Genomic DNA, 27,488 nt, shown 5'->3' with positions numbered 1-27,488 from the left:
AATATGGTACGTCTTGGGCACACTTGCGGTAATTAGCATTGTTTTTAGCAGACGACACACAGCAGATGGTGATTGAAAATAGGGATGAGTAGCTCAATCAGCCGCCATTTGTCTGTAGCCATTAATTATCTAGGAGAAGTATATGTTCATGGTCCCCAATGTTGATAGTTTGGGAGGAAGAAGAATACTGTCCATCTGTTGCTCATTACTCTTTAAAAGCACAAAGTGCTGCAACACAACAGTTGGAATGGGGGGCGTGTGATCGTAATAGCTCCGTCACGATCATCTCCCCATTACTTGCCATACAATAGACAACAGTCTTGATGGCATAGAAAGGTACTGTTGCTACTGAAACAGTTCTGGAGCCTTTAGGGATTCATGGAGATACTGTCTTTAACCCTGTCAGTGCTAGTCTTGTGGCCTAAGGTTAGCAGGTTCAAATCCACTGTTGAAGGCTAGTCTTAATATACTTCTCAAATAGAGTTAGACAAATTGATTACTTCAAGGGCAGTGATGTGGTAGAGTAGCCTAGTAGCCTAGTGTAGCCTAGTGGTTAGAGCGTTGGACTAGTAACCGAAAGGTTGCAAGATCAAATCCCCGAGCTGACAAGGTGCAAATCTGTCATTCTGCCCCTGAACAAGGCAGTTAAACCCACTGTTCCTAGGCTGTCATTGAAAATAAGAATTTGTTCTTAACTGACTTGCCTAGTTAAAAAAAAGAGGCCAAAAACATAATAATATACTGCACCAAAATTATCCAATGAGAGCAATATGAGGTGGGAATCCCAGTTGTTAGCTCACATGACCACCATGCCACAGGCAGGATTAAAGAAGCTGTCACTCTCTTTTTATGTCAACCGATGGGAGTTGCAACTCTCTGCCAACGGCTATGGGAATCATCACGATGACATGATATTTCAGGCGAAGACAATATTTAGCTTCTTCCACCCATTTTGGCAAGACTCGTTGGAACTGGCAAGCACGGGTTACGCATGACTAGAGGTCAAAGAGTGTAGACTTTGCCTGGTGACAAAGAGGGAACAGCACTGCTTATCAAATCTTCTAAAAATAAAACATAGGGAGGAGAGTGGAGGTTGGGGGCTCAAGCTTAGGAAGCTTTGAAATGAAACAGGAGACAAGAGAACTACGAAATCCAGGGACCTCACCTCGCCCGCGTCTCTGATGGCATTCCATCATCACTAACAGTTTGCTAATCCTGCTTCATATCACACTCAACAAAAATGATAATTCTCCCTTACTCCCCAGTCCTAATGTTGTCACTTAACTTAAGTTATTTTTCATAGAATTATACAGGCAAATGATTTAACTAGAATGCCAGTTTCACAGTATTCGCAAGAAAAAAAACGTGTTCCTTCTGAGATGGATTTTTTTCAAATGAATCATGTGCTTCCCTGAGAATAAACTGTTCCTGATACTAAATTACGGGTAGCATTACATGTTCCACCCCAGAGCCTTTAATTAACTAGTCGTGTGTAGCCTTATCTTATTTTCAAGGATTTTTCTTATTCCACCCTGACACTGTACGGGAGAGGTACAAATGTGTGAGAAAAGGTCAAATGTTGTATTTTTATTTTAAGACAATCTAAATCATCTAGATGTTGTTTGTCAAAAAAAATATACTGTCTTAAAAAGGTATTCATGACTTGAACATATTATTGTTATACATTTTCAATGTGACTGTGACTAGACTTCATTTTATGCTGAAGTTTAATTAGTCTATCCACAGAGCCCTTGAAGACAGTGCCAACCCTGATACCAGTGCTACGCAATGAAGTACAGGAAGGACGATGGCTGCCCTGCAACTCTAAATAACATCACCTGTTTGTCATGGAGGGAACCAAAGCTGATCAAACCCCATTATCTGCAAGACTTCCACTTACCTTCAACCACAGTCCAGATATGTGTTTTTTTTAAATTATTAACCAGTAAGATAAGCACCTAACAGATAAAGTCGGCCATCCTATCATGACGGGAAGGGGAGGAGGGACAGGGAAAAAGCAAGGGAATTGAGATTTTCTGGGATAGTTTCATTCTGTGGAAAGGGCAAGCAGAGAGAGACCTCCTGCTGGAATGCTGAGCCGAAATGAAGCCGGCCGCCTCTCTTTTTCTCCGGGGGCTAAATGGCAGCCCTTAATAAAAAACACAATCAGACCCCCAGCCTTAAAGTTTAATGCACATTCCTCCCATATTTCCGGTCACACCCACAGAAAAAGGTTTGGGGGCTCGCAGCGAGACGTCCAGCCACAAGGCCAACCGGTGGCCGATACAACGATGCAATCATCACCTTCGTCAGTACTCCGTCTGCCAATTTGTGACTTCAAATGAATTTGTCCCCTCAACATTACTAATTAACTTGCAGAGTCATGGTACGCGGGGCTAAAGTTGTGGACACTGACAACTAGTTGAATATATAGCATTTTGATTTGATAGGAATAGCAAAGAGGGGAAAGCTTAGGTCTAATTAAGTTCTTGGTCGAGATTTGTAGCTGAGGGAAAAGTGTCCAGCACTTGAAGGCATTGATATGTTATATGCGTAGACTTTGGTTTCATACAGTACAGTAACCTAATGCAGATAGATGTAGCTTTGTGAAACCTAAGGTAAATGCTTACTACTACAGGCAGCATGGTGTCATTTGCAACATTGCACCCAGTAAAACAGGTACAGTGGCTTCAGAGAGTAGTCACACCCCTTGACTTTTTCCACATTTTGTTGTTACAGTCTGATTAAATAGAGATTTTGTGTCACTGGCCTACAAACACTACACCATAATGCCAACGTGGAATGATGTTTTTCGACATTTTTACAAACTAATTAAAAATAAAAAGCTGAAATGTCTTGAGTCAATAAGTATTCAACCCCTTTGTTATGGCAAGACTACATATCTTCAGGTGTAAAAATGTGCTTAAATCACATGATAAGTTGCATGGAATCCGATTCAACCACAAAGATCTGGGATGTTTTCCAATGCCTCGCAAAGAAGAGCACCTATTGGGTTTTTTTAAACAAAAATAACAGACATTGAATTACACTTTGGATGGTGTAGCAATACACCCAGTCACTACAAAGATACAGGTGTCCTTCCTAACTCAGTTGCCGGAGAGGAAGAAAACCGCTCAGGGATTTCACCATGAGGCCAATGGTGACTTGAAAACAGTTACAGAGTTTAATAGCTGTGATAGAAGAAAACTGAGAATGGATCAACAACATTGTATATAATTAGTGAACAATACTAACCTAAATGACAGAGTGAAAAGAAGGAAGCCTGTACAGAATAAACATATTCCAAAACATGCATCCTGTTAGCAATAAGGCAAAAAACAAATTCTAACATTTGTGGCAAATTTTTATATCCTGAATACAAAGCACTATGTTTGGAGCAAATCCAACACATCACTTAGTACCACTCTTCATATTTTCAAGCATGGTGGTGGCTGCATCATGTTATGGGTATGCTTGTCATCGGCAAGGACTAGTGAGTTTTGTAGGATAAAAAGAAACGGAATAGAGCTAACCACATGCAAAATCCTAGAAGAAAACTTGGTTCAGTCTGCTTTCCAACAGACACTGGTAGAAAAATCCACCTTTCAGCAGGACAATAACCTAAAGCCAGGCCAAATAAAGACTGGAGTTGCTTACCAATACGGCATTGAATTTTCCTGAGTGGCCTACTTATAGTTTTGATTTAAATTGGCTTGACAATCTATGGCAAGACTTGAAAATGCCTGTCCAGCAATGATTGAGAGAGCTTGAAGAATTATTATATATTGTACAATCCAGGTGTGCAAAGCTCTTAGAGACTTTCCCAAAAAGGCTCACAGCTGTAATCGCTGCCAAAGGTGATTCTAACATGTATTGACTCAGGGGTGTGAATACTTATGTAAATGAGATATTTCTGTATTTCATTTTCAATACATTGAAAACATTTCTAAAAACATGTTTTCACTAGGTCAGTTTGTGGTATTGTAGATGGGTGAGGGAAAAAAACGATTTAATCAATGTTTAATAATTCAGGCTCTAATGCAACAAAACGTGGAATACGTCAAGGGGTATGAAGGCACTGCTTTTCAATACTGTCAGTTTTCGCATGGAGGGTAGACTTCAAGGATACGCCATTACAGTCATGCAGTGCTGATTTTTAAATTGGTCACAATGATGCTTGAATAACACAGTCTTACCATGACAATGAGAGAGGAAGCAGGAGGGATGAGACAGTAAAGAAAAGAGGCACATGAAAGGAGGGTTCCAAGTGAGTTTCTTTCAAACACATTTCCCTTTATTGGCATGGTGAGGCTGATGAGAATTGCACATAAAAACAAAATTCACAAGAAAGTCATACAATAGGTAGAACCACAAAGGCATTGGTAAGGACTTGGCAGAAGGCAACGTGGATAGGACACAAACAGGTAACCACCCAAAGCAATACACCCGCCCCCTCCCACCCCCCTCTGCCCAACACACACACACACACACACACACACACACACACACACACACACACACCTGCCTATAAACACACACATGCACACACACGCTCACACCATTGTCCTTCCAAAAGAAACATGATCACCCAACAAACGTTTAAGCAGTGGCAAATTCCTCAGTAGTTCACATTGTTAAAAAGTCTGACACAGCTGACATTTTGAGGACCATAAGGTGTTATACTATATTACTACTCTAGGCGATTTACAAAGCAGATTTTTTTTTATTACAATGATTAAAGCCACATCTATCAAATGGGACGCGACACCATTACCCAAGCGCTGTACATAAAATAAAAATATGTTGAAATACAGGTAGACGGGGAGATTTCCCCACCACTGATTTTGCATCTGCATCAAGGAAATTAGCTCGTTTTCATCTACACAAGTCAAACTTCATGAAAGGTGGCCTGTGATCAGCGAAGCTTTCATACAAAAGAGTTCTACCTCTTGCAATGTAGGCTGGTTTTTCTTGTTACTTAGCTTGCACTATAAACAGGATATTAATTGCACCAGAAAGCACAAGGTTACCTTTAATGTCACGTTGAAGGTGCTGTGATATCTGGACTGTGTGGCAGCAGCGCCTAATAGAAAATGGTGCGGCTCCATGCAGTATTGAGTAGTTTCTCTAGGCTTATAAGATGTCATTCAAGTAGTGCCATTTAGACAGGAGAGCCTGATATCCAAAGTACTATGTGCTGTATCGGCTGTCATCATTTAATAGCCATGCACTACACAGACAAATGTTTTGATGCTAGGATGCTTGTTGTTGAACACTACAGTTTTAACACTGTGTTTACCATTGTATTAGTTTACATTTGTACAGTTGCCACAATGTTCTACACAAACACACAGACCCAAACTTACACTAAATGGGCAAACAGGAGTGTTGAGTAAAACATTCTGTAAGTGTTCTCTATTGGGTGATAAGGGTCATGTGACCATGCTAAGACACTGGAATGGAATCCCTGTATGTAGCCAGCGATTGGGTAATGGGCCAGGGTCCAAAACCACACAACAATATGAGCTAAAATACAACTTTGAAAAATAATTTATTGCTTTTTTATATACTTTTTCTTTCATTTATATTATTATTATTTTTGTAATTATTGTGAATAATGTCAATATTATTATCATCATATATATATATATATATATATATATATATATATATATTTTGTACATCAAATACAAGATTTGTTTTAAATTCAGGAAAGAAAATTGTAAACTTTTGTTTGGCATTCACATAATCAAGCGTGTGGAGCAACGACACAGATTTTTACAGTGTGGTACAACAAAAATACCTGCAAAATCATTTTATTGCTTCATGTTCTACTGTGTACAAAGGAAAATAATGTGGTAGACATTTTGTCATGGCTGCAAACCACTGTTGTGGAGACAGAAATCACTTGGACAATGAGCAGCATTTCTCATGAAGGGCCACTGTCGAGGAGATTATAATTTATTTTTTATTGTTTCTGAAAGGCATAGAATGTAATATTCCCACATTATTGTACACCTTACCCACTGATTGTAAGTGAAATAACAAAAATCAAATAACAATATAAATAGCAAAAATGTGAGATGGAGAGGATAAATATTTTTGATTCAAATATTAAAATAAATAGATAAATATGCACGGTTTATCCTGATTGAACAGATTAAACATAGTAGTAGTCTTTTCTCACTGAGAGTAAAATTATCAAAACGAGAACCATAAAAAGCATTGAAATCAAAATGAATTGATATATATATATATATATATACTGATTGTTTCAGAAATATTATTAAAAATGGGGTTTGTTTCATTACAATCATGAAAAAACACGTTAAAAATGCATTTTATACTTGTTGTATACGGAAAAACACTGATTGAGAAACTTTATAAACAGATAAAACTATACATGGTTAACTTTTTTCCCCCAACAAAATAATTCTTTAAAAAAGGAAATTTGTTCACATGCTCCATCAAAATGAGCCTCCTACACATTTTTACAATCATGTCTTGTCTTCTAAACTTCATGTAGGTGTACAATATGTTTTACATCATTGTAATAACTACAGATCGACATTCTTAATTGAGAAAATGTCTTCATCATTTTAAAAAGGCTGCATTTTACAGTGCATAGCTGTAACAAATAAAGAACTTTGTCTGATATGTACACAAAATAAAAATATTCCTTTTGATAATATCTGTATATACAGGGCTACATTTTTGTCCTGAAAATTTAGACAGCAATGTTATCTTGAGCCTCCAAGATACGCATCCCTATACTCTCGTTAATAACGTAACACCACATCCAAACACCAGATAAAAAAATAAAAAGAATAATCAAGGACAAAAAGAAAAAAGACTGAACAAGCTGCACATGTTCACCACTCAAAGCATAGTTGTGTTTTTGGAGTGCTTGGAGAAAAAAAATCTCATGAATGTTTTTGTCTTTCACTGACTGTTGTACAGCAGTAAAGCACACACACCTGTGTACAGGGTTATGAGGATTCACTGGCTTTCCAGGTACTGTCTCTTCCCAGCTTCTTCAGCAGCTATGTTCATGTAAACGTTGTTTTTAATATACTTTTTGTTATATATATATATATATATATATATATATATATATATATATATATATATATATATATATATAGGTCTATATATATATATAGATTCCTCTTTATATACTCTCTTACATAGAGTGTAAAACTTCTCGTAGTCAAAGGACAGAAACATTAGTGAGGTATCAAGACATCCCTCTTGGTAGACAGCAGGTGCCAGAGCACTTGTTACCTTCTCAAGCTGCGCTGGGCCTCTCTCAGCAAGCTGTCAAAATCCATGGAGTCATACTTGCTTTTAGTGGAGGCTGGATCAAAGTCGTCAGAATGGGAATCTGAAACCAGGGATTTATTTTGACATCAGTTTTAAGCAACCTAAGTGGTCTGCTGTAAGTCGCTCCGGATAAGAGCGTCTGCCAAATGACTAAAGTGTAATGTAAATGTCTCAAATTGTCGCTGGACACAAAATACCTGTCTCACAGATCAAGGCACGTGGCACGTCTACATCAATCTCAAAGAACCCATCTGCATCTGTTACTTTTCAATAAGTCCCAAAGTTATCCGTGCTCCCCTCCAATGTTTCATATCTCTCCTGAAATTAGGTCTTTAGACACAATGTTTACATGATTAAAATGCTCAGGGTGGAAAATAAAGCTTTTCCTGATACCGAGTGACAAAAAAATCCCAAACTGAGCGAGTGGCGGAGTCATCTATTTTGAATGGTCGGCGCGATAATAAACAAGTGTCTTATCTCTCGTGGCAGACAGCTTCACAAATGGGGCCCCCACACAGGCTGCGGCAAACTTTGAGAGCTTGAGAAATGGGAATGGCCATGGCAAGCAGGAGATGCCAGTCGTGATCTAATGCTATGGCCAAGGGGTGGATTGTGTCATGCCGCACACCTTGACGGATGAAAAATACCCATGCGCACTACTTAGAACTAATGGACAGTGTCTCGGAAAACAACAATAAAAAAAATCGAGACGAACGCGCCGGGCAAGATTGAGAGGAGGGACTGAGGTCGCTACCGCATGACATTATTCAAGTTCCCTCGCTTTGGACACTATGTTTTTCTCTTCTCTTTCTTTTCGCCTTCCCTTTTTCTCCTACACCTGTCACGGGGCAGTTTGGGATAACCTGAACTAGTTTTTCTCTCAAAAAAAGAGAGGAAGCAGAACGAAGGTCTTTCTTTTCATTCCGAGAGACTGATTAGCTGTCTTAGCGTTCCATGTCTTTTCTCAAGGACCACGGAAATATACAATAATACCTTCATTCCTTTGAAGAACATGTTATTTTTTTCCCTCTGCCATGACTTACGGACCTCCCAGTGGCCCTGCATTAAACATTCCCCATTTCACTCTTTGTCAAGGAATGAATGGCGAGTGGAAAATGGGAGCAACTGTACAAGCCCCACTCCGGATCATAACCTCCATCATCAAATGTAGCAAATTATCTCTTATGGCCACAAAGAAGAGCATAGACCTTGATGGACTGACTGACTATTTAAACATCGATGCCAAAATGTCTACCCTCTTATTGATACTGAGGCTATAGTATAGGTAGAGGATGAGAAAAAGATTTTCTATTCTTGTTTTCAACATCGGCGTCTATCAAGGGAGAAGCCGAGGTATTTTTATCAATGTCTTGCATTATTTGTCATATTCGTCATCCGGGCACTATAGCCACGTCCATCCGAACATCGAGTCCAGTCTTTCATGTGGTTTCTTTTTCTGTAAATTGTGTACCTTTTCCTCAGATGAATCGACTAGCTCAACCCGTGCTTTTATGTCGCCGGCACTTTGTAGGGCTGCCGTCTTAAGGACCCGAGCCTGTGTCTGTGTCTTTGTCTATAAATGTCGCATGAGGAAGAGATGGCTGATTATTAGTCAATCAGGCCTCCGCTGTCAGGCTCGTTTCTTCATCCCCCCCTTCCCTCCCGTCAACCCTTCATCCTTCTCTCAGTGGATGACACGCTGCTAGGTACCACAGCGAGGTCTTTCCTCTGTTGAACGCCACAACAGCTGGCAACAGATGGAGGCTCACCCAGGAGGGATGGGCTGATGGGACTTAACCTTGCCCCCCTCCACCCTCCCCTTCATCCCCCTCCCCCTCCCTCTCTTCTTCCATCTACCTCTCTTTACCCTCCAAGAGGACCAGAGCATAAACTATACATCACTGTATATAGGGTATCAAAACAAATCACAGATAAGCTTTTAAAGAATCTAGCGCTCATCTTTCCAATTACTTGTGCATTGACTAAGTAGAAAGATATAGGCTGTGAGCAATGGAATGGAAGAAGGCCTCTCGATTCCTTGAGATATACTCCTATATGGGTGGCGGTAAAAGAGCAGTTCTATTCCTGGACTGGTACACAGAACCGTGATGCCTTGAAGGTGAATTGTAAAGCTTGGGGGGGGGTTAAGAGTAAATATATGCTCTTTCATTTTAAAAGGTGTCACTTGAGCCTCTTTCTTTCCCAGCTTCCCCCTCTCCCTTCCCCCTCCATCCATCCCGCCCTTTGACAGTCCGCCTGTATTAGCTGTGGCTCCGGGGTTCTCCCGAGCAACAACAAAGCAGAACTTACCCAAGTCTGTATAATTCGATTTGCAGAACTGCTTTTGTCCACCGAAGCACAGCTCGAACTGGGGCTCGTTTGACCGGCGCAAGGTGTGTCCGTTTTCAAGGGCAGCGAAGGCGTCACAAGTGTAGCGGTAGGTGATGAAACCAAAATTGTCCCTGCAGTAGAAAATAGAAAAATGACGTCAGGGCCTCCTCTGTTAGCGGCCATCTACACTATTTATTTATACAATAAAATGTATCTGTAGGGCTCTTTTTAGGCTAGGAACAGATAAGATGAATAAAACATGATTGGAATGCATACAGCTCTATCCCGCCCTGCGTCTCCACTCAACTTTGACATAGAAGTCGATGCAAAGCCCTGAAAGAGATGATGCTTTTCTGTGTTCCCAGATGGTCGGAATGAATGGACACAATGTATTACAATGAATCCTATTACCTCCCTATATAGCCAACACACACGCATGCAGGCACATCACACACAAACACCGTCCCGGGGCCTTACCCGTCATCTCTCAGGTTCACGGCACACTCTTCGATCTCGCCGAAGACTTCAAAACGCCGCTTTAGCTCGGTTCGCGTGCTGTCGGACCTCAGTCTCCCCACGTACACCACCCGTCTCTCCTCCTGCTCATTAAAGGATAGAAAGAGAGAGGGAGAGAGATAAAGGAGGAGTACTTCCTTCTCGTTCATCCTTTTCCCTTCCCTTCAGGTTCACTCGGTGGCCGTAATGAACTACTCGGAACGCCCGGTGGCGAGCGCTGCTGACGTGAGGCCACCCTTTTGTTGCTCCCGTCTTGTTTTGTTCCTCCTTGATTGGTTGGGCTGTGCTAAATACCTCTTATCTGATAGGACAGACAGGCTTTAGAAATCGCCTTAGATCTACCTGCTCATTCACTTGTCTTTTCTGTCTTTGTTTCTGGCCCATATTGAACCGTATATATTTTATTAAATCCAGAGACAAATATCAGAAGGAAGCCTTTTCTCTTTCCATAGCTCGTCCTCTTTCGTTCTAGTCTCAGAATGAGTTGTTTATGCCATACAGTAGGCTCCAGTTAATATGCCATTTAGAGAAACCTGTACGAAACACCATTAAGAACAACAGGAGGCCGGGGGGGGGGGGGGGTCACACAATGTTCCTCGAACCACAAAGGACACAAAGGTCACAGCGGCATAATTTTGGACCTAAAGCACGAGGCTGCAATCATGGTTTTGGGAGCAATTTAATTGCGTCTGCTAATCATATAATGCAGAGCAAGCTTTAGGGCTACGTTGTATCACTGGTATTATTTACTTATTCACTCATTTACTTGCCATTACTGGGGCAAGTCTATTGAGATCCATTCAAATTTCGAAAGCTACCTCAGGCCACTGGTAACTTATACATGTAAATCAGTTGCCTGGTACTAAAACTTAAAGTTCACCTCCGCAAAGAAGCTAAACTAAGGCTCTGTCTCAAATAGCACCCTGTTCCCCACGTAGTGCACTACTTTTGACCAGAGCGCTATTGGGCCTGGTCAAAGGTAGTGCACTATATAGGGAACAGAGTGCCATTTGGGATGCATCCTCAATGGCAAGACATAAGCTCCACTACTTAGAAAAAGAGAGAGAAAAAAAAGACAAATGAACCGGAATGCTCTTTTTTTCTGGCTCTTCTTCACATACAGTTTGCTGAATTAGTTATTTAATTTCTGACAGCTGATAAATATGCCGGCTTTCCAAGACGGCATCCAAGGTAGAGTCCTGATATCCACAGGTCCCTATGTTTGACCAGCAAAAAAAGCTGCCGGGTGGAATTAAAATGTTCTTTCAACCCGCGGGTCGGCTTGCGGTTCAGAACAATTATATTGCAGGTAGGAAACAATTAAGATTTTTTTTTTTACGACCCCATGACCATGTTGTTTTGCACTGTGTCGCAAATTCCATTCTGTGAACGGTAAGGCAGACAGGCTATCAGCCACACATGCAGCGAATCAGGGAACTGTCCATTATATGTGTGGTGCTGAAACATAAAACCGGTAGATGGATACACAGCCTGCAAAGCATATTTGTTTATGATAGGCTAATTCAGTTTATTATCAGTTAATAATCCAGGCTGCATCACATCCGGCCGTGATTGGGAGTCCCATACGGCGGCGCACAATTGCCCCAGCGTCGTCCGGGTTTGGCCGGAGTAGGCCGTCATTGTAAATATATTTTTGTTCTGAACTGACTTAGCTAGTTAAATAAAAAAAAAAATATAATAATCTTATAATGTTAATTCAGGCTTTCGTTCATTTAGACCACATCCATTTTTTAATTTTTTTTTTAACCTTTATTTAAGTAGGCAAGTCCGTTAAGAACAAATTCTTATTTTCAATGACGGCCTAGGAACAGTGGGTTAACTGCCTTGTTCAGGGGCAGAACGACAGATTTAAACCGGTACGACTAGTAAAAGTTTGAGTATAGCATACTAAATAAATCAATTTTTGCAGCCTATATTCAATTCTGGGAATTGTTTATTTAAGTTTCAATTAAACTATTTGAATATCTAAACAAAACTGAATGCAAAGGTTTTGTTATGTCGGCTATAGACTTTCAGGAGGTAAGATGGCTAATGAAAAGGCCCTTTTCTTCAGAACGATTGAGTTGTCAATATGCCGCATCTCATTGTGAAAATAAAAATATATAGCTTTTTATTAACGGCATGGTTTTCTTTTATCCAAATGTTGAATAGACATGCAGACAAATGAAGTCATCATATTTTTTTTAGAAGTTGATATTTGTCGGGTCACGGATCGGCTCTCAGAACAATTGTATGCCGATGGGTTGGGTTGTGGAGAAAAATCTGTCCTGTCGGGTATTGGGTGAAGCTCGGAATTGATGTGGCCGGCGTGGGGCGGGCTGGCAGTCAGGCTGGCAGTCAGTGTATGTGTGTGTGGCCCTCACATCCGCTTGCCTCCCAAACCTCTACTGACAGCTTGGCTTTGCTGCCCATAACTGTCTCGTCTAAAATGTATGCAGGCTAAAGCTGTGCGTGTGTGCATTATTTGACGTGTGCCTTTATCAGACTGTGTTAGCATGTTCCAAATGAGTGCAATACTAAACAGAGAGAGAGAGAGAGAGAGAGAGAATTGATATTCATCCCACTTTGATTCAATTCAAACTAGATCAATAGAAAGATTCCTTATTTGAACAGTGTACATTTCCTTGGCGGTGAATTTCCCTTTTTATCCCTCCTCCCACTCTTGCCGTTTCTAACATGTGCCCCTGTGGTGTGATTAATTAGAACTGACACCGTTCCCAGATGCCGGAGACTTTTAAAAATACACAACCTGGAGATAAAGAGGAAACGAATGGAGCCCTGAAAGATTCAGTGACTCACTTTGCATGTATTCATTCATTAGAGAGGAACAGTAGGCAGGGCCACGGGCCCACAACTGTCTGCCCTGTCTAGGTAGTGAGACAGCGATGGGTACAGCTGGGAGATATTAATGCCAGGCTGCTATTAGATGTGAGAGAGAGAGAGAGAGAGAGAGAGAGAGAGAGAGAGAGAGAGAGAGAATAAGAAAAATAACAGGGGAACTCACTATTGCTTTTTCACTTTGCCTCTGCCTCTGCTCGGCCCTCTGGGACTCTCTCTTCTGGTAGTCCTGGCGATACTCCTCCCGCTTCAGACGCTCGTGTTGGTATTCCTCGTAGCTGTCGTACCTGCGGAGGGACCAAACGCATCACCTTCACTGTCCTCCACCGCCCTTCCAACATCCACCCTTCAATTTGACGCCCGCATTATGAAGCGTATCGGCTGAAAAACCCCACCAACGAGACGGGCAACATTTCTCAGAGGGGAAGGGAAACAAACAAACGCATTAATAAGAAGATGCCTCCTCCCCGCTGTTAAGGTTATGGATCCCACAGGAGGCCCGCGGGAGATGGTGGATAGCGGGAGAGGCGTACAGTTGGGAGTTGGGCAGCTGCCACTGTCAGCACTACTTGACGTCATTACTTTCTGCTTAGTTAGGGCTTCATCCGGGGGAAAGAAGTGCAACTTTTCTCTCTCAACTTCCTCGGCAGATTTGGCCATGCATTGGAGAGATGGGAAGATTGGGGTCTTTCCTGGTGTCGTCAGGCTTCTCAATAGCAAATCCTTTTGGAGCTAGGAATGAGTGTCAATATTTTACACTGCCTGTGTTTGTGCATAAGGGCATTTTACAGGGGTTCCACAATCCTGCTGGTTTTCAATCAATTCATGTTTTTGGTTAAAAGGCAAGGATGAAAACAACCATTAACTGCAGGGACTGGCTCATCAGACCAGAGCTGTTTACCCCTAGTTTAGTGTACGGGAATGTGGTGGACCCTTACCTTGGCCTGCGGCTGAGGGGGGATCTGGACTGAGATCGAGACTGCGAGTGAGGGCTTTTGTGGGTCCTGGATCGGTAAGTGCTGGAGTCCATGTTATGACGAGACCTGCAAAAACGGAATGCACATTAATCATCAAGATATCATCCAGGATATTTAAAAAAATGTGTGCATATCTGAAATGCGTATCTCTAAAAAACGATAATATTGTCTAGACATGCCAGTCACTGTACCTTGGCATCCCTAAATCGTAGCTTTTTCTTACAAGATGACAGACAGCCACAGTGTAAAATCTAACCATAAAAAAAAAACACATCACCAAAAGTCCAAATATATTCTGCTAATTTTTCTTAACACGTTTTCCTAGTTCTACTTAATTTGACTTGCTAGACTCTGCTTCTGCACAGTGCAGCTGGGAGATGTTCTCACCTTTTCCCCCATCAGGGCCAGTATATACATGAGGGGAAGGTCCTTAGGCCCCGTGGCCTAACTCTAAAGCTAGTAGCCCTACACAGAGTACAAGCTCTCATTGCTTAATTATTGAACTGATGCTGAAGAAGGGAGACTTGAATAATAGAGGGAGAGAAGCTAGGCAATGGTCAAACGTCCACAAAGTTAAGGAAGACAAGAGTTTGGAAAGAGAGATGGGGAGTCGAGAGTTTTGAGAGAGAGAAAAAATGGATTTGTTGAAATTGTTTCACTTTGAGTTCTTGAGATTGAGGTACTTTTACTCTGGTAAACTTAACCATAACCTTTTATGTGGTTATTTTTCCCCTGTTTTTCTTCTTTCAAGTACCAACCCTGACATCTTTAGAAACCTCGTGACTTTCTCGGCGTACTGTGTACGGTAAAGGACTTCAAAACAGAAGGCAAAACTAACCTCCATTCAGACCTTTCATTAACCCAGCAAACAAACTTAAACTCACTTATGAGCTTGAGGGAAGTGAATGAAGAATCTATCCAGTTTGCAAGGCACTCAATGCAAACTTGCTGACAAAGTCTCCTTATATGTGTCGTCCTACTCAGTACCTAAATCCCTTTAAAAAAAACACAGTACCCCCTCTGCTCTGATCAAAAGGAACCTTGGGTAATGTAGTTCTCTCGAGCTGCTGTGATAATACACACTGTTTTCAGAGGAGGGGGGTCCAGAACTAAACTCACTTCCCAGATTTGGCTTTCATCTTCCGGGACAAAGGGGGGTTCGCCTGGCGCTCAGCAAAAACAACAGCTGCAGCTTAAAACAACATGCACTGCATCAAACAGAGATCCCAGGAAAACGGAGGAGGAGATGAGAGAGACAAAACCTTGCCATGGGAAATGAGGCTTTGACAACGTCGAAGCAACCAAAGCACAGCGCCTCAGTCGCTTCATCATTTTTGTAGTTGCCTCTTTCTCATACCATTTTGATAGCACATAACTAATACACCAAACCTCCTTGTCTGGTATTTTTCAGTGGAACTGTGGGTCTGTATGTATCAAGCTTCTCATAGTAGGAGTGCTGATCTGGGATCAGTTTAGTCTTTTAGAGCACAGTGAATAAGATTATGTACATGAGGGACCTGATCTGAGATCAGCACTTCTACTCTAAGAAGAGTGATACATACAGCCTCTGCACTATAGTAAAGTACTGAGAGAGTTGAGCTTGGCTAGCCTCATTACACCAGCCAATTGCAATCCACTGTCCAGTAGTCAAGCCAGTAAGGATTCTCCCTGACCCTGCCACACTCTCCTATTGTTAAAGCCTCTTTCCTCTGGAATATAATGAGTCTCCCCGATGTTTTTAGTTCAAGCTGAGGATTCTGAAGCAGCTGAAGCTAAAGGAGGCCCCATACTGGGAGACTGAAGAGACTCAGAGCACAGGGCCTATCCTCTACTGACACGTCTCTGACAGCTGATGAGGCCTGTTGACACGACTGAGCTGTCCACCCCGTGCCGGGAACACTGTCAGAGCCGCCCACAACCTTTAGGCAATGCTCAAACAACGTTCGAACAACAGAGGGGAAACGGCACCCAGCAGGAGGGAATGAGTTGGCTGTGTTCAGATATCCACACTGGCATACTACTTAGAATGAAAGTAAGTAGTAGATCCATTGGGCAAGACGTAGTATGGACATGGGAACCTAGGCATGGTGAGTAGAGATTGAGGCTTTACTCACCTGGAGGAGGGGCGTCCGTCGGGTGAGCTGGAAAGGGAGCGCCTCCGGTGGTGGGAGGAGAAACTTCGGGACCGGGAGCGAGAGCGGGAGGAGGGGGAGCCCGAGCGGGGCCAGACAAAGTGTCTGGGGGAGAGGAGGAGGGAGGAGAGGGGCGAGACGGAGCCCCGTGAGGGGGAGCAGCTGGACGGCGAGCAGGACGGCGAGCAGGACTCGAAAAGCAGTTCCAGGGGGGTGCCCTCCCAGGGGTAGAGGTAGCGCCCCTCCACGCCACGTTCCTGGAGCTCAAGTTCCTCGTGGAAGGGCGGGAGGCCCGGGTGCAGGTACCCAGTAGAACCAGAACCAGGGAGCTTGCAGTAGTACTCGTCCCCAGCAGGGTTCTCCTCGGACGCCTGCGGGGCTACAACCTTCTCCCCTCCTCCCTGCCCCCCCTCCTCCACCACCAACTCCCCCCCCTTCTCACCCTGGCTGTAAATGGCTTGCTGGGGGCGGCCAAAGTGCTTGTTGAGCTCCGCCCGGATCTCCTGGTCTCGCAGGGGCTGCTTCCTGCTGGTGGAATGCTGGTCCCCATCTGGGGTCTGCGATGGGGGTGCTCTTGTCTGGGTGGTGGGGGTCCGGTCCTGTCCCCAAGCGTCCTGCCCCTGAGCCTCCGTAGCCACAGGGTAAGAGCTCTGCTGCAGCTGCTTGGCCAAAGAGGATGAAGATGTAGGAGAAGATGTAGAAGAGGAGGAAGAAAAGGAGGAGGGTGGCATGGCTGAGTCCTTACATTTCACATGCCTGTCCTCCGCCATGACCGGATTGGGCATCAGAGGGGTTGTCGTAGTAGTCGTCATGGTAACAGTAGTATAAGCTGCGTTAGCCGCATTAGCGTCTGCGTCCCGTTTTGTGCTGGCCGCCGTCGACTGACAATAGTCGTGGTCGCTGAAGCCGCGGGGCTGGGCACCCCGCTTGCCGTTGCCGCCGCGGTGCTCCTCCTGGCAACCCCCTGTCGTTGCGGTGACCACTGAGTTGGGGAGGGCAGTGGACGCTTTGCTCAGCTGGGCATACAGCTCAGTCTGCTCGGGGCCCTTCCTGGAGGGACCCCCACCTAGGGTCGGGGTTAGGGCCGGGGGGCCGCAGGGGCCCACCTCGCTCAGCCGAACCCTCTTGCACGCCAGGGCAGGTGAGGAGCATGAAGACAACTTGGTTTTGAGTGATGCTTTGAAAGGGTTCTCTTGACTGGCTTTGTGGGGGGGCGTGGTAGGTGGTGTCAGACCTGGAGAGAGCGAGAGGGAGAGACAGAGAGAGGAAGAGAGAGAGGAAAGAGAGAGAAAGAGATGATAAAAGAATGGAATTATAATGCATTCTACCTCTCCACCTACCCCCCCCCTCCGTTTCCACTCCCCACAACCTGTTTATAGACAGTGGATAAACACAGGGGCTTGATTAAAATATTCACTTTCATTCCCGCTCCTAATCCTGATCCGTATTTTATTGCAATCTTGACAGATTCATGTAATGCTCTGTGTAACTTAATATGGTGGAGCTGCTACATGGCTGGGTTACCTCTGCCATCTCTCCCTCCCTCCCTGACCTTGGACAATCCCTCGTTCAGGAAGAAGAGAAAGCCACACATCCGCAGCGGACAACTAGAACACATCATCCTTTGAAAATATATAGCATCTCGACTTGAACCATCGAATGTAGCCTACGCGAAGACCTTTGGCTTCAGTTTTGAAAATCTATCACAAGTGTCCTATCGCTCAGGCTTCCTCTTTCTACTGCCAGTCAAGGTAGCGAGATATGTCAGTATTCGGAGGTACATGTTGCTATGGCGTGCCACTGTGCTGTCACACGATAGTGTCGGCTTGGCGCGGGGGAGATGTCTGACTGGTAATGGAGGCTCAGTGTCTGCAGGGGTAATGGGTTGTCATTCTTCTCAGATCCCGCCTGCCTCTCCGTGACTCGCGCCGAACCTGACCCCTCCTGACAGATTTACAGGCCGACAGATGGCAGTTATATGGGAATTCCTGAGACTCGTCTGCTTTATAGCACTGTTAATGCACACACACACAAACAACCAGCGCTAGGTAGGCAGTCCCTTTCCCTCTCTCTTGTCTCATCCCTTCTTTTCTTCCTGTCGGCCTTCCTCTCTGGATCAATCTCTCTGTCTCTCTCTTTCTCTGTCTCTCAGCATCTCTCTTTCTCTCACCGTCTGTCTTTCTCTTCCGGACTAATACACAGACAGACAGCCACACATGCATGTTCACACGGACACAGGCACACAATAACCGCGAACAGCCTCCCTCTCCGGAATGTATTTTAGACACTTTGAACACCTACGCTCCCTGTCTTTGCACATTTTATAAACGCACATTACTCTCCATCGCAGTAAATTGGACCAAATGACAGCTATCAGTTTCAAATCCAGTGTAAGAGTATTTAATGGGACGGCTCGGAGTCAGAAAAGAGAGAGTGAGAGAAAGACACAAAGAGAGAACAAGAATGAGAGAGAGCGAGAGAAAGAGCGAGAGAGAGACTGATACATAACAAGTTCAGTTTTGGGGCCATTTCCTGAGTTTGGCCTGTCTAATCCGACCAGCTTATCATCTACAATTATTATCTGGATTTTTACATTAAACCGAACCGCAAACCGCCGTCCCACTTCAACAGTCAGACGTGGACCGCCGATAGAGACACAGAGGCTTGATGCAGCATTTCAGAGCGAGAACTGAGAAAGAGGGCTATAATTATCATTACGCCAATGAAATGAGCTATGAATAAGGAAGGGATGGAGGGCCAGCACGGTGCCTGAGGAACTTCTGTTTCGCCAATGGAACGCCATCTGTGCAAAACAATGCGCACTAGGGTCATAAACTAGGAGCCATTAGCGCTGTCGAAAAAAAATCAGAATTCGATAAATATGCGCCTCTCAGTCAAACGGTTCGTGATGGATGTTCGGCAGACACAAACACTTAACATATAGCCATTTTTTTTTTTTTTTGTCTTTTTCTTATTTTTTTTTCCTAATCTGTTTCTGTCCGGACTGTAAATTGCGAAAAGATTTCCAACCGAATGACTCTGACTCGGGGCTTAAAGAGTTGATCCTGCGGTAAGCCATGCAAATAGCAACACATAGACCCAAACCCCAGTGTCATGAGATACTGTAATTAAAGACAACACAGTGCAGAGTAAATCTATTAGTGAGAGGAGATTAGTCCTTCCAGTCAAATCTGTGGGCTGGTTCGGAGTAGTGAGGTTGCCTCAGGTTTACCTCAGTGACAAAACAATAACAACCAAGGGCCTAGGCCATAGTTAAAAGATGCTAGAGTGGTACGGTTAGCGGTTTAAAATCATACTATGACGACGACTCCTGCTACTCCTTGTATTATTACTAGTACTACTACTAGTACTACTACACCTACTACTACCATCACTACTGATAATAAAGAAAACACTTTTCACCCCATGTCATGGAAAAGTTTACAGCTGAAATGTTTATCTACTACTGGCCTACTATTACAACTCCTAATAAAGATATAAAAATGTCTCTCCTTGGCACGGAAAATTCCCTGTCCTGAAGGTGGCCCCTCCCCCTTTGGCTTAGCTCCTTTTGGTTATCAATTAAAGAACCATAATCTCCAGATCTACTCGAGCGGGGCTATTGAGCAGACATTAACTCAAGGGATCACAGAGATTTCATACCCCCCGTTTCTCCATATTCAGCGTTCCCGAGTCACTTACCGCACGGGACTAGACTAATCCTAAAGCGGAAGGGGCTCAATATCCATGAGTTTTTCCTTCTAATTGCTTTTCCCTAATATCTAATCCCAAATCTGCAAAGGGCAGTGGAGTCAGAGTTTGGCTTTATTAACTATGGCTGGAGCAGGAGCGCAGGGACACGAGGAGAATGGGACAGGATTTCAGTCTGCAGTCAGAGGCACACCCACACGCAGTAAAAATAAAGAAATATTAACAGTTTGATTGCTCCACAGCTCTTAATTCCCATTGGGTGTCCCCTCTGACCTCTGATGCTCATATACACACAGTGTTAAATGGCAAGTGGATCGAGGTCAATTGGAGGACCCCCCTTGGTGCATTGGTGTCCCACAAATGTACCCCCTCTCCAACTCTAAGGAGATGGCAGATCATTCCTATTGGTCCTCGTTCCCAAACAAAACGTCACCTTGCGTGTCAGGGCGAGTCTGGTGTGTTTACATCGTGGGCCCTTTATTTTCCCATCTAGTAAATTAATACCAAAAGTCCCATTGACGTAATACATTGTGAAGAAGAAGAAAAGAGCATCCATTTTGTTTTTATTGACCTGGAATGATTCATCTCAGGGAAGGAAGGGGGGAGTACTGAAATAATTACCTGCATAATTCACATACATACACAGAGAGAGAGAGACAAAGACAGAGAGAGAGACAGAGAGAGAGAGAGACAGAGAGAGAGAGAGAGACAGAGAGGAACTGCTGAAGCCTGGTGTTTTAGCTTTGGTTGACATTCTCTTCGTCTGGCTTTTAATTACCTTTTGTCTGTAGCTTCTCACCGACACACTTAATGAATAAGTATAGAATGCACAGGGATAATGACAATAATACTACTAAAATCACCCCGCGTTGACCCCGTTTGGAAAATGTCATCCTTCCCATAAATACCAAGCCTTAACATTGGACATTACCTTCCATGTCTCTAATCAAATTACCAGACTGTCTGACGAAAAAAAGAGACACAGATAATATCGGTCGAAACTGAATTACGTGGCAAAACCAATTAAAATAATAATAATGACACATCAATTGTCTGTGATGTATTGGTGAGCATCACAGTCAAAGAGCATTAAGATCGAAACTAGAGAGAGAGAGAGAGAGAGAGAGAGGAGTGGCAGTATATTAACTCTTCACAGAGAGAAGAAAGGGGATCTGTCTAATAAACCCAAAGGAGATTGGAAAGCTTAATCAATAGCGAGGCATATAAAAAAATGTCACCATGTGTCCTAGTCCTTCACCTTGAACTCTAAACTTTTATGAAACTATCAAGATGGTGTGAAAAGCCTTGAGGCAGTGACTGCAATTTAACCCCTAACTGGATTAGTGAGAGAACTCGGTTTTCCCATTATACCACTACAAAGCAGGGCGAGCTTCTGTCATTTGGGTGAATATTTGCATCAATCCCCACTCATTCATATATGGATGATCTTAATTCATACATTTCCTGAAAACACATGAGATGCTTACCTGGGGTTCCAGAGATCTCCACACTCAATGTGCGTTCAATGGTTTTGCTCTCAAACGGTGATCCCTTGTGGTCACTGAAAGACAAACGAGATTGAACACACCATTTTACACCACACAGGAAAACGTGACTTCAATAAAAAGGGCTTTGTGATCTTAGAAATGGAAATGAGAGTTAACAAAATGCCTCATTCTTGGTGCTAATTCTTTGTCTTTTTATTTGTCTTTGTTCTTTTTTGTTGTTTTCTGGTCTATGTAGAATGTTGAAAAACTCTTGCACTTACTTTGGAGACTCTGGGGTCAAAGGAAGTGGCAAGGTGGTTGGTTTGGCTGCAGAACACAAAGGAGCATGGGTAATTATTTAACTAGATAGATAACAAGTTGAAGCAGAAGAGATCAGGTCCAAATCTGCAAATTGATCTCAGATTTGGGCATTATGTTACAAAACCCAACCTAGTACGATTAGAAATATGCTCTCTTGCTATTGGTTTAGAAGAGCAAATAACCAATAGGCTTTCTCTATTGACCCTGTCCGTTTTTTTGGTTGACTGTTCACTTTGTGAGGCAGGATGAAGTGATGGCATTGGCACATGTGTTCAGAGTACACCGTTTGACACAGATATCCCACTCAATACAAAAAAATGAAATATGAAAACGAAATAGAAAACGGCACAAACAGTACACATGGCAATGGGAGGTGGTGATCCCCCCCCCCCCCCCATGAAGTAATTGTCGCATGCATTTGGAACCGAAAGCAGAGGAAGAAAGGAGAGTCGAAGAAGCTTGTGCAGTTGCCTGAGGCTCTGGCTGTCTCCAACTGCAGCTAAAGAGTGAAGCTCAGTTAGACATTAGAGCAGTACTCTGCCGAGACTAGCTAGGTAGACATTCAGAACACTCAGCTTGATCCAGCCAGATAGTGGTTGATTTAACAGATGCCATTATGTATCAACACGTAACAGGCCCCTCTCCCACCTCCCATTAAGTCAATCTTGAGACAAGGGTCTGTACCAATTCGAAAGAATGCCTTTTGGAATAGATGGTACATCTAGAAATGTATTTGTTGTTCTCGGAGTGATAGCTAGCGTCAAATTAGCATAGGGGTTAGTGTGTAGTCAAACTGGAAAGTGGTTAGAGCAGGAGAGGGAGAAAAGAGAGAGAGGGCGGGGATGCAGCGATGATTACCTAACAACAGGAGGCCCTGGTCATCGGGGTGCCTGCAGACTGCCTGCATGTGTAGGTGCTGCTGCCCTTGTGTGACGGAGGGAGTGGGGTCTGGAATTCTAGAATCTGGGAAGAGTGGGCTTGGCAGGCCCTGTGAGAGCACCATGGGGCTGCCCATGGCATCATCATCATCGCGGACCTCCTCCCCGAAACAGCCAGCCTGCTCCACCAGGCCAACCTTCGGCCAACCCAAGCCCAGCTCCAGCCCCAAATCTAGCCCCTGGTCTGGCTGGCTAACCCAGCTGCCTAGGCCTAAGCTCTCGGCCAACAGAGGGTCCGAATCAGGCTCCTTGGCCTGTCTGAGACCCCAGCTGCCGGGATTGATACTGACAGTCCCTCTGTACTTCTCCTCCACCTCAATAGCCTGGCTGGGACACTGATCCCTCTCCAGGACTCCAGAGCTCATTCTTGATGAACTGCTCTTGCGGGGCTGAGGGGTAGTAGCGGGCAGGAGCAAGTGGGCCCGATAGCTGGCGGGCCTCTGCTTGGAGGTCAGCAGCTGGCTAAGCAAAGGATGCCCCGGCTCCTCCTCTCTTTTCTTTATGGTCACTGTGATGTGCCTACGCGCTGCCGCACCACGGCCATGCCCGCCCCAGCACTCGCTAGCCTGAGTGGCAGTGCCCACCTCAGGGCAACGCCCACAGCTGCCTGTCTGACCCGTCTCTCTAGGAAGGAGAGAATAAGAATGCATGTACCTAATGAACCTAGCGGCTGCCAGGCGCCCCGCGTCCACCGCAGGCTGCGGACCTGGCGGCCTTCCTTCTTCACTGGACGGCCTGCGCTCCAGTTTGGGGCGGGCATGGCCACTGCCGTTCCTACGTGTTGGGGGGACAGGAGCGGGTGCCGCCGCGGGTTCGCACTGTCCCTCAGTGCCACCAGCCCCATGAGCGCAACGACGCCACTTCCCAGCCCCCACACCAGCCACACTACACTCGCCAGCAGCCTCACCTCGCTGGTGATGCTGCTGCTGCTGCTGTTGCGACACAACGGACGACGAGGACGACTTCTTCTTGGAGGCGATAGAGGAGGAGGAGGAGAGGGAGGAGAAAGAGGAGGTGGAGGAGGAGGACGGCGATGAGGAGGTGGAGGAGGAGGCGCCCAGCAGGCCGCCCTTGTCTTTGCCACCACCCCCCCAGGCGCTCTTGGCGTCGCTGGCTTTGGTCTGGAGGAGGATGTCGTCAGTGGCAGTCAGGTACTTGAGCAGCTCGGTGCACGGGCGCCTCACTAGACGGCTCTGCTGCGGACAGCCCCCCCTCGGCTTGCTGTTCCAGGAGATCTCCGTCTGCAGGGGGAGGTAGAACGAAAGAAAGAAAGAAAGAGTTAAAATAGATTAAGGAAGAAAGAGTGAGGCTCAGCACAACGGGTCGGCCCAACTGTTTGGGAGGCGGTGGTGGGAGCGCCGCCCGCCCATCATCTTAATTGCGTGGCCCCCGAGCGGCACCGCAGCAGCTCTGTGCGCTCATCCCCTGTCCTGGGGGAGCCCTCATAGCTCCATGCTCCAGAAGTGGGTGAGTCAAAGGAACGGTTTAAAAATAGACTTTTCAGAGATGTGTTAGTTCTGTGTGTGCACAACACAACAGCTCCTGTATGCGCTGTTTACTAGACAACAACGCTACCAACGCATTCCAAATTATATTTTTTTAGAAAGCGCACCTTTTTCAGTAGTTTCTCCGAACAAGGAGGAGTAAACGAATGCATTATTTATGTGCTATCGTACTAAATAAGAATCGAATCTTCAAGAGCATTCATCACGTTCCAATGAAATACGGCAAACAGCAAAATACTGGAATCACAGACTTCATTTAATTTGTATTCCTGTGCCCATTATACAGCCACTAAAATACTACATTCATCTAAATGGAAAACCCATTCCCTCTACGGGGGGGTTAAATAAGACAACAGTCCCGATGCCTCGCCTGGAAAGCTGAACAGGCAATCAGCCTGTTTTTATTACGAGATTACAGTGGAGCAGAAGTTTAACATATTCCAAGGCCGGCAATGAAAAAACATCTGAGAACAGAGATGTTAAACAAACATGGAGGGGCCCTCGGAAGCGAGCGAACGGTGCGACTGGGTAGCTACCTTGACAACAGCAGGTGTTGGTCTGATCCGGTGGTTGCTGGCTGCATGGTTTTGTGCCTTGTCGCCTATGTATTGATTATAGCTGAGCTGGGAGTTTGCGGGCGCCAGAAGGAGCTTCTTCAGCTGAAAAAACCCCACACAGAACAGAGAAGAAAGGGGGGAGGAAGAGAGAATAGAGAGAAAAAGGGGTGAGTAGAGTTTACGCAAACTGCCGTTGCCTCTGAAATTTCAACATTTCACTCAAATAAACGATCAGAGATAGTCAATGCTTTTGCAAATGTGTGACTGAGGATGTTCGATTTATCTTGGTGTAGTTGTAACAACACAGAAGCCCTCATGAAGACAAACTCATTACTATCTATCAAGCAGGTCTTCTTTCTGTTTATTTACAGTGTTAAAAGGACAAGTCAACGAGAAATTATATAGCTGTGGCAGGTGTTTTGGGGTACACAATGGCCGTGCTTTACTAGTGTGGATAGGTTGGTCAAGCAGAGCCAGCATAAAATACAACGGACAATAACTGAACAAAATAAACAATATTCCAGGTCAAACCCCCTCAGGAAAGGCCAAATCAAAGGGGTTATGTAGTCATGTTTTGTGTTTCGTAACAAATACACCAGTATGACCAACCTTCATCAGGAAACAGTCTATCTCCAATGATGGTTCTGGGATTAGTATGGCCCACTGACATTAGATGAGATGAGATGGATTTCCTTTTCTCATTACATCCCTAGCTTGATTTTGAGGCCTGTGGCATAGTGTCACCCAATCCAGACCCACCACTGTGCATGTATCATTACATTGGCGCAGCTAGTACGCTACAATGTAATTAGCACCTCACAGCTAACACTGATCAATTCGATTTGCTCTTTCATCCATGCATCTGAATCATGGCTGATCTCAGCCCACAGACAGACATGCACAAGGGGGGGCATGTGGGTTGGCGGCTGGGCTGCCAAAGCTGAAGGCCTGCAAGGCACACAGCCATTTTTGGTCACCGGCTGGCTTCGCTCATAGTGCCTTATCTGGTGTCGGCTGAGGCTCTGGCAAAGGGGGTGAAGGGAAGGGTGTGTGCTGGGGGATGAGGGAGGGGGCGGAACAGGGTCTTACCAAGGAGGGCTCCTCTGGTTCGGGGGTGTGCGGCGAACCGTCGGGGGTACAGGGACAGCTCTGGTCGCTGGCATTGGTCACGTCCCCATCTGCCAGGGCCTCGAATGAAGGCAATCCGTCCTCGTCCACTGGGATGCTGTCCAGCGTTTCTGTAAGCACTGCCAGCAAGTTGGCCTCATTTTCCTCATCTATCTTCTTAGGAGGAGAAGAGAAGAGGGAAGAGGGATGGAGAGAGAAATAGGACATTTTAGTTTAGAGAAGATGCTTTACCAGCGTGTGTATTTTTTTGCAGAAGGGGTTGGGAGGGTGGGTGGTAACATGCTTATGTTGTTAATAGAGTAGGCCAGTTTTGCAGTAAAACGGCTTTGTTCTGGAGTCCTATTTCTTTTAAAAACACAATTCTCTCTCTGCGCGCATGAGTCAGGCCTGTCACTCATATTTTAAGCATGCAGCTTACAGGACCAAAATAATATCTCCCCCAAAAAATCCATTAACAAGGGTGACACACGGCAAAATATCTAGGGGGGAGCAGATAGGGAAGGGGGGATGTTGAGTTGCCTCAATCCCCCAACTCTCCCCTCAGGAAAGGGAATGATAGGCTTGTCAAAAATATGTTTTCGAGCAATCCTCCGATAAGGCGAATTGCTGCCTGTTAATGCTAAATTAATGTGTTTTTTTTAAGCGGCAGGAAAAGACAACTGACGTCCGTCGAGAAGCGTGTGTGAGGGGAAAGTTGCCGTCAACATTTCTAAATAAAGTCCTGTTCTCGCCTCTTGTTCCCCTTTGAAGTGGATGTTGTGAGTTAGCTGCAGCTGTTTCCCCAGTTAAAAGTATGCATCTTCACGAGAGAGAGAGCGAAAGAGACGGAGAGATGTGAGCTGCCTAGCATCGACAGGGGAGGTGTGTGAGAGAGAGGGGTATGGAGGAGGGAGGGGGGAGACAACAGGCACTGGAAGTTCCAGGACAAAACCCAGGGGAACCGAAAAGACAGGAAAAGATAAACAGCAATCGCCGCGGGATGCTCCGCGGCGAGCCCAATAAGAATAAAAACAAATCCCTTTATGCCACACAGCAGGATTAGCATCTCTCGCCGATAGCGTGCGGCGATCATCCCGCCGAGGGGGAACCATCCCTTCAGATAGCGGCACTTGCCTGCTCTGGCTTGGCTCCCTCGTGCACACAATTACCCCAGGCCGCTTGCTCCCATTCAACCCCTCTGAGTTTCCCACGATTACACACCACCGTGGATAGCTCTTCACAGGAGAAGCTTTAGAGCTTCCGAGATAGCGGCCATTTAATGTTTTTTTTCTCCTCCATTTTTTGGGAAGATGACACAGATAGCCTAAGCATTTGCGTTAGCTAGCTGACAGTGAGGAGAATGTGAATCCAATGCCCATTCAGACAACATTCACCCTCTAACAACATGTGCTCTCAGTCATTATTTGAACATTATAAAAAGGGCCATAATTTCACAGAGATAACAAAACGGTGACTGGGGCCACGCCAGCACTGGCAGTAAACGGTTAGCAGGAAATTGCTCCCGAAGTGGTACCATGCTGTTTAATTACTTGCAAAAGAGCTTCAATTCAGCGTGCCGGAACCTATGTTGCCGTTCACAGTTTTCCAACATCCCACTTTATTAGCCGTGCGCTAAGCGGGTGGGTAATAACAGTTGATACAGCCAGATCCTTTTCTCAGAACCTAACATGCGCTCCTCAGCTAGAAAATTGTAACTGGGATCA

At 44.9% G+C, this 27,488-nt stretch overlaps 1 protein-coding gene across 9 annotated transcripts in view; it reads right to left on the bottom strand.

The window, feature by feature from the left end:
• Nucleotides 1-4,261: 4,261 nt before the first annotated feature.
• ppargc1a (peroxisome proliferator-activated receptor gamma, coactivator 1 alpha) overlaps nt 4,262-27,488 on the bottom strand; it is a 44,514-nt gene continuing 21,287 nt past the window's right edge. The window contains exons 3-13 of one of the 9 annotated variants that reach the window (XM_082965109.1): nt 25,747-25,941; nt 24,637-24,759; nt 22,516-23,836; nt 21,618-21,663; nt 21,337-21,410; nt 16,121-17,372; nt 13,968-14,072; nt 13,196-13,316; nt 10,132-10,256; nt 9,634-9,785; nt 4,262-7,384 (exon numbers count right to left, since the gene is read on the bottom strand). In XM_082965109.1, coding sequence (XP_082821235.1) covers nt 7,281-7,384; nt 9,634-9,785; nt 10,132-10,256; nt 13,196-13,316; nt 13,968-14,072; nt 16,121-17,372; nt 21,337-21,410; nt 21,618-21,663; nt 22,516-23,836; nt 24,637-24,759; nt 25,747-25,941 — 3,618 coding nt within the window. In that variant the 3' untranslated portion in view covers nt 4,262-7,280. The remainder of the gene's footprint in view (nt 7,385-9,633; nt 9,786-10,131; nt 10,257-13,195; nt 13,317-13,967; nt 14,073-16,120; nt 17,373-21,336; nt 21,411-21,617; nt 21,664-22,515; nt 23,837-24,636; nt 24,760-25,746; nt 25,942-27,488) is intronic. The other 8 variants (XM_045701351.2, XM_082965113.1, XM_082965114.1 and 5 more) reach the window with 8 other exon arrangements.

The sequence above is a fragment of the Salmo salar genome, chromosome 18 (genome assembly GCF_965601325.2).
Source record: "Salmo salar chromosome 18, fSalSal1, whole genome shotgun sequence".
Lineage (NCBI taxonomy): Eukaryota > Metazoa > Chordata > Actinopteri > Salmoniformes > Salmonidae > Salmo > Salmo salar.
This window is presented reverse-complemented; position numbering and strand designations above follow the sequence as displayed.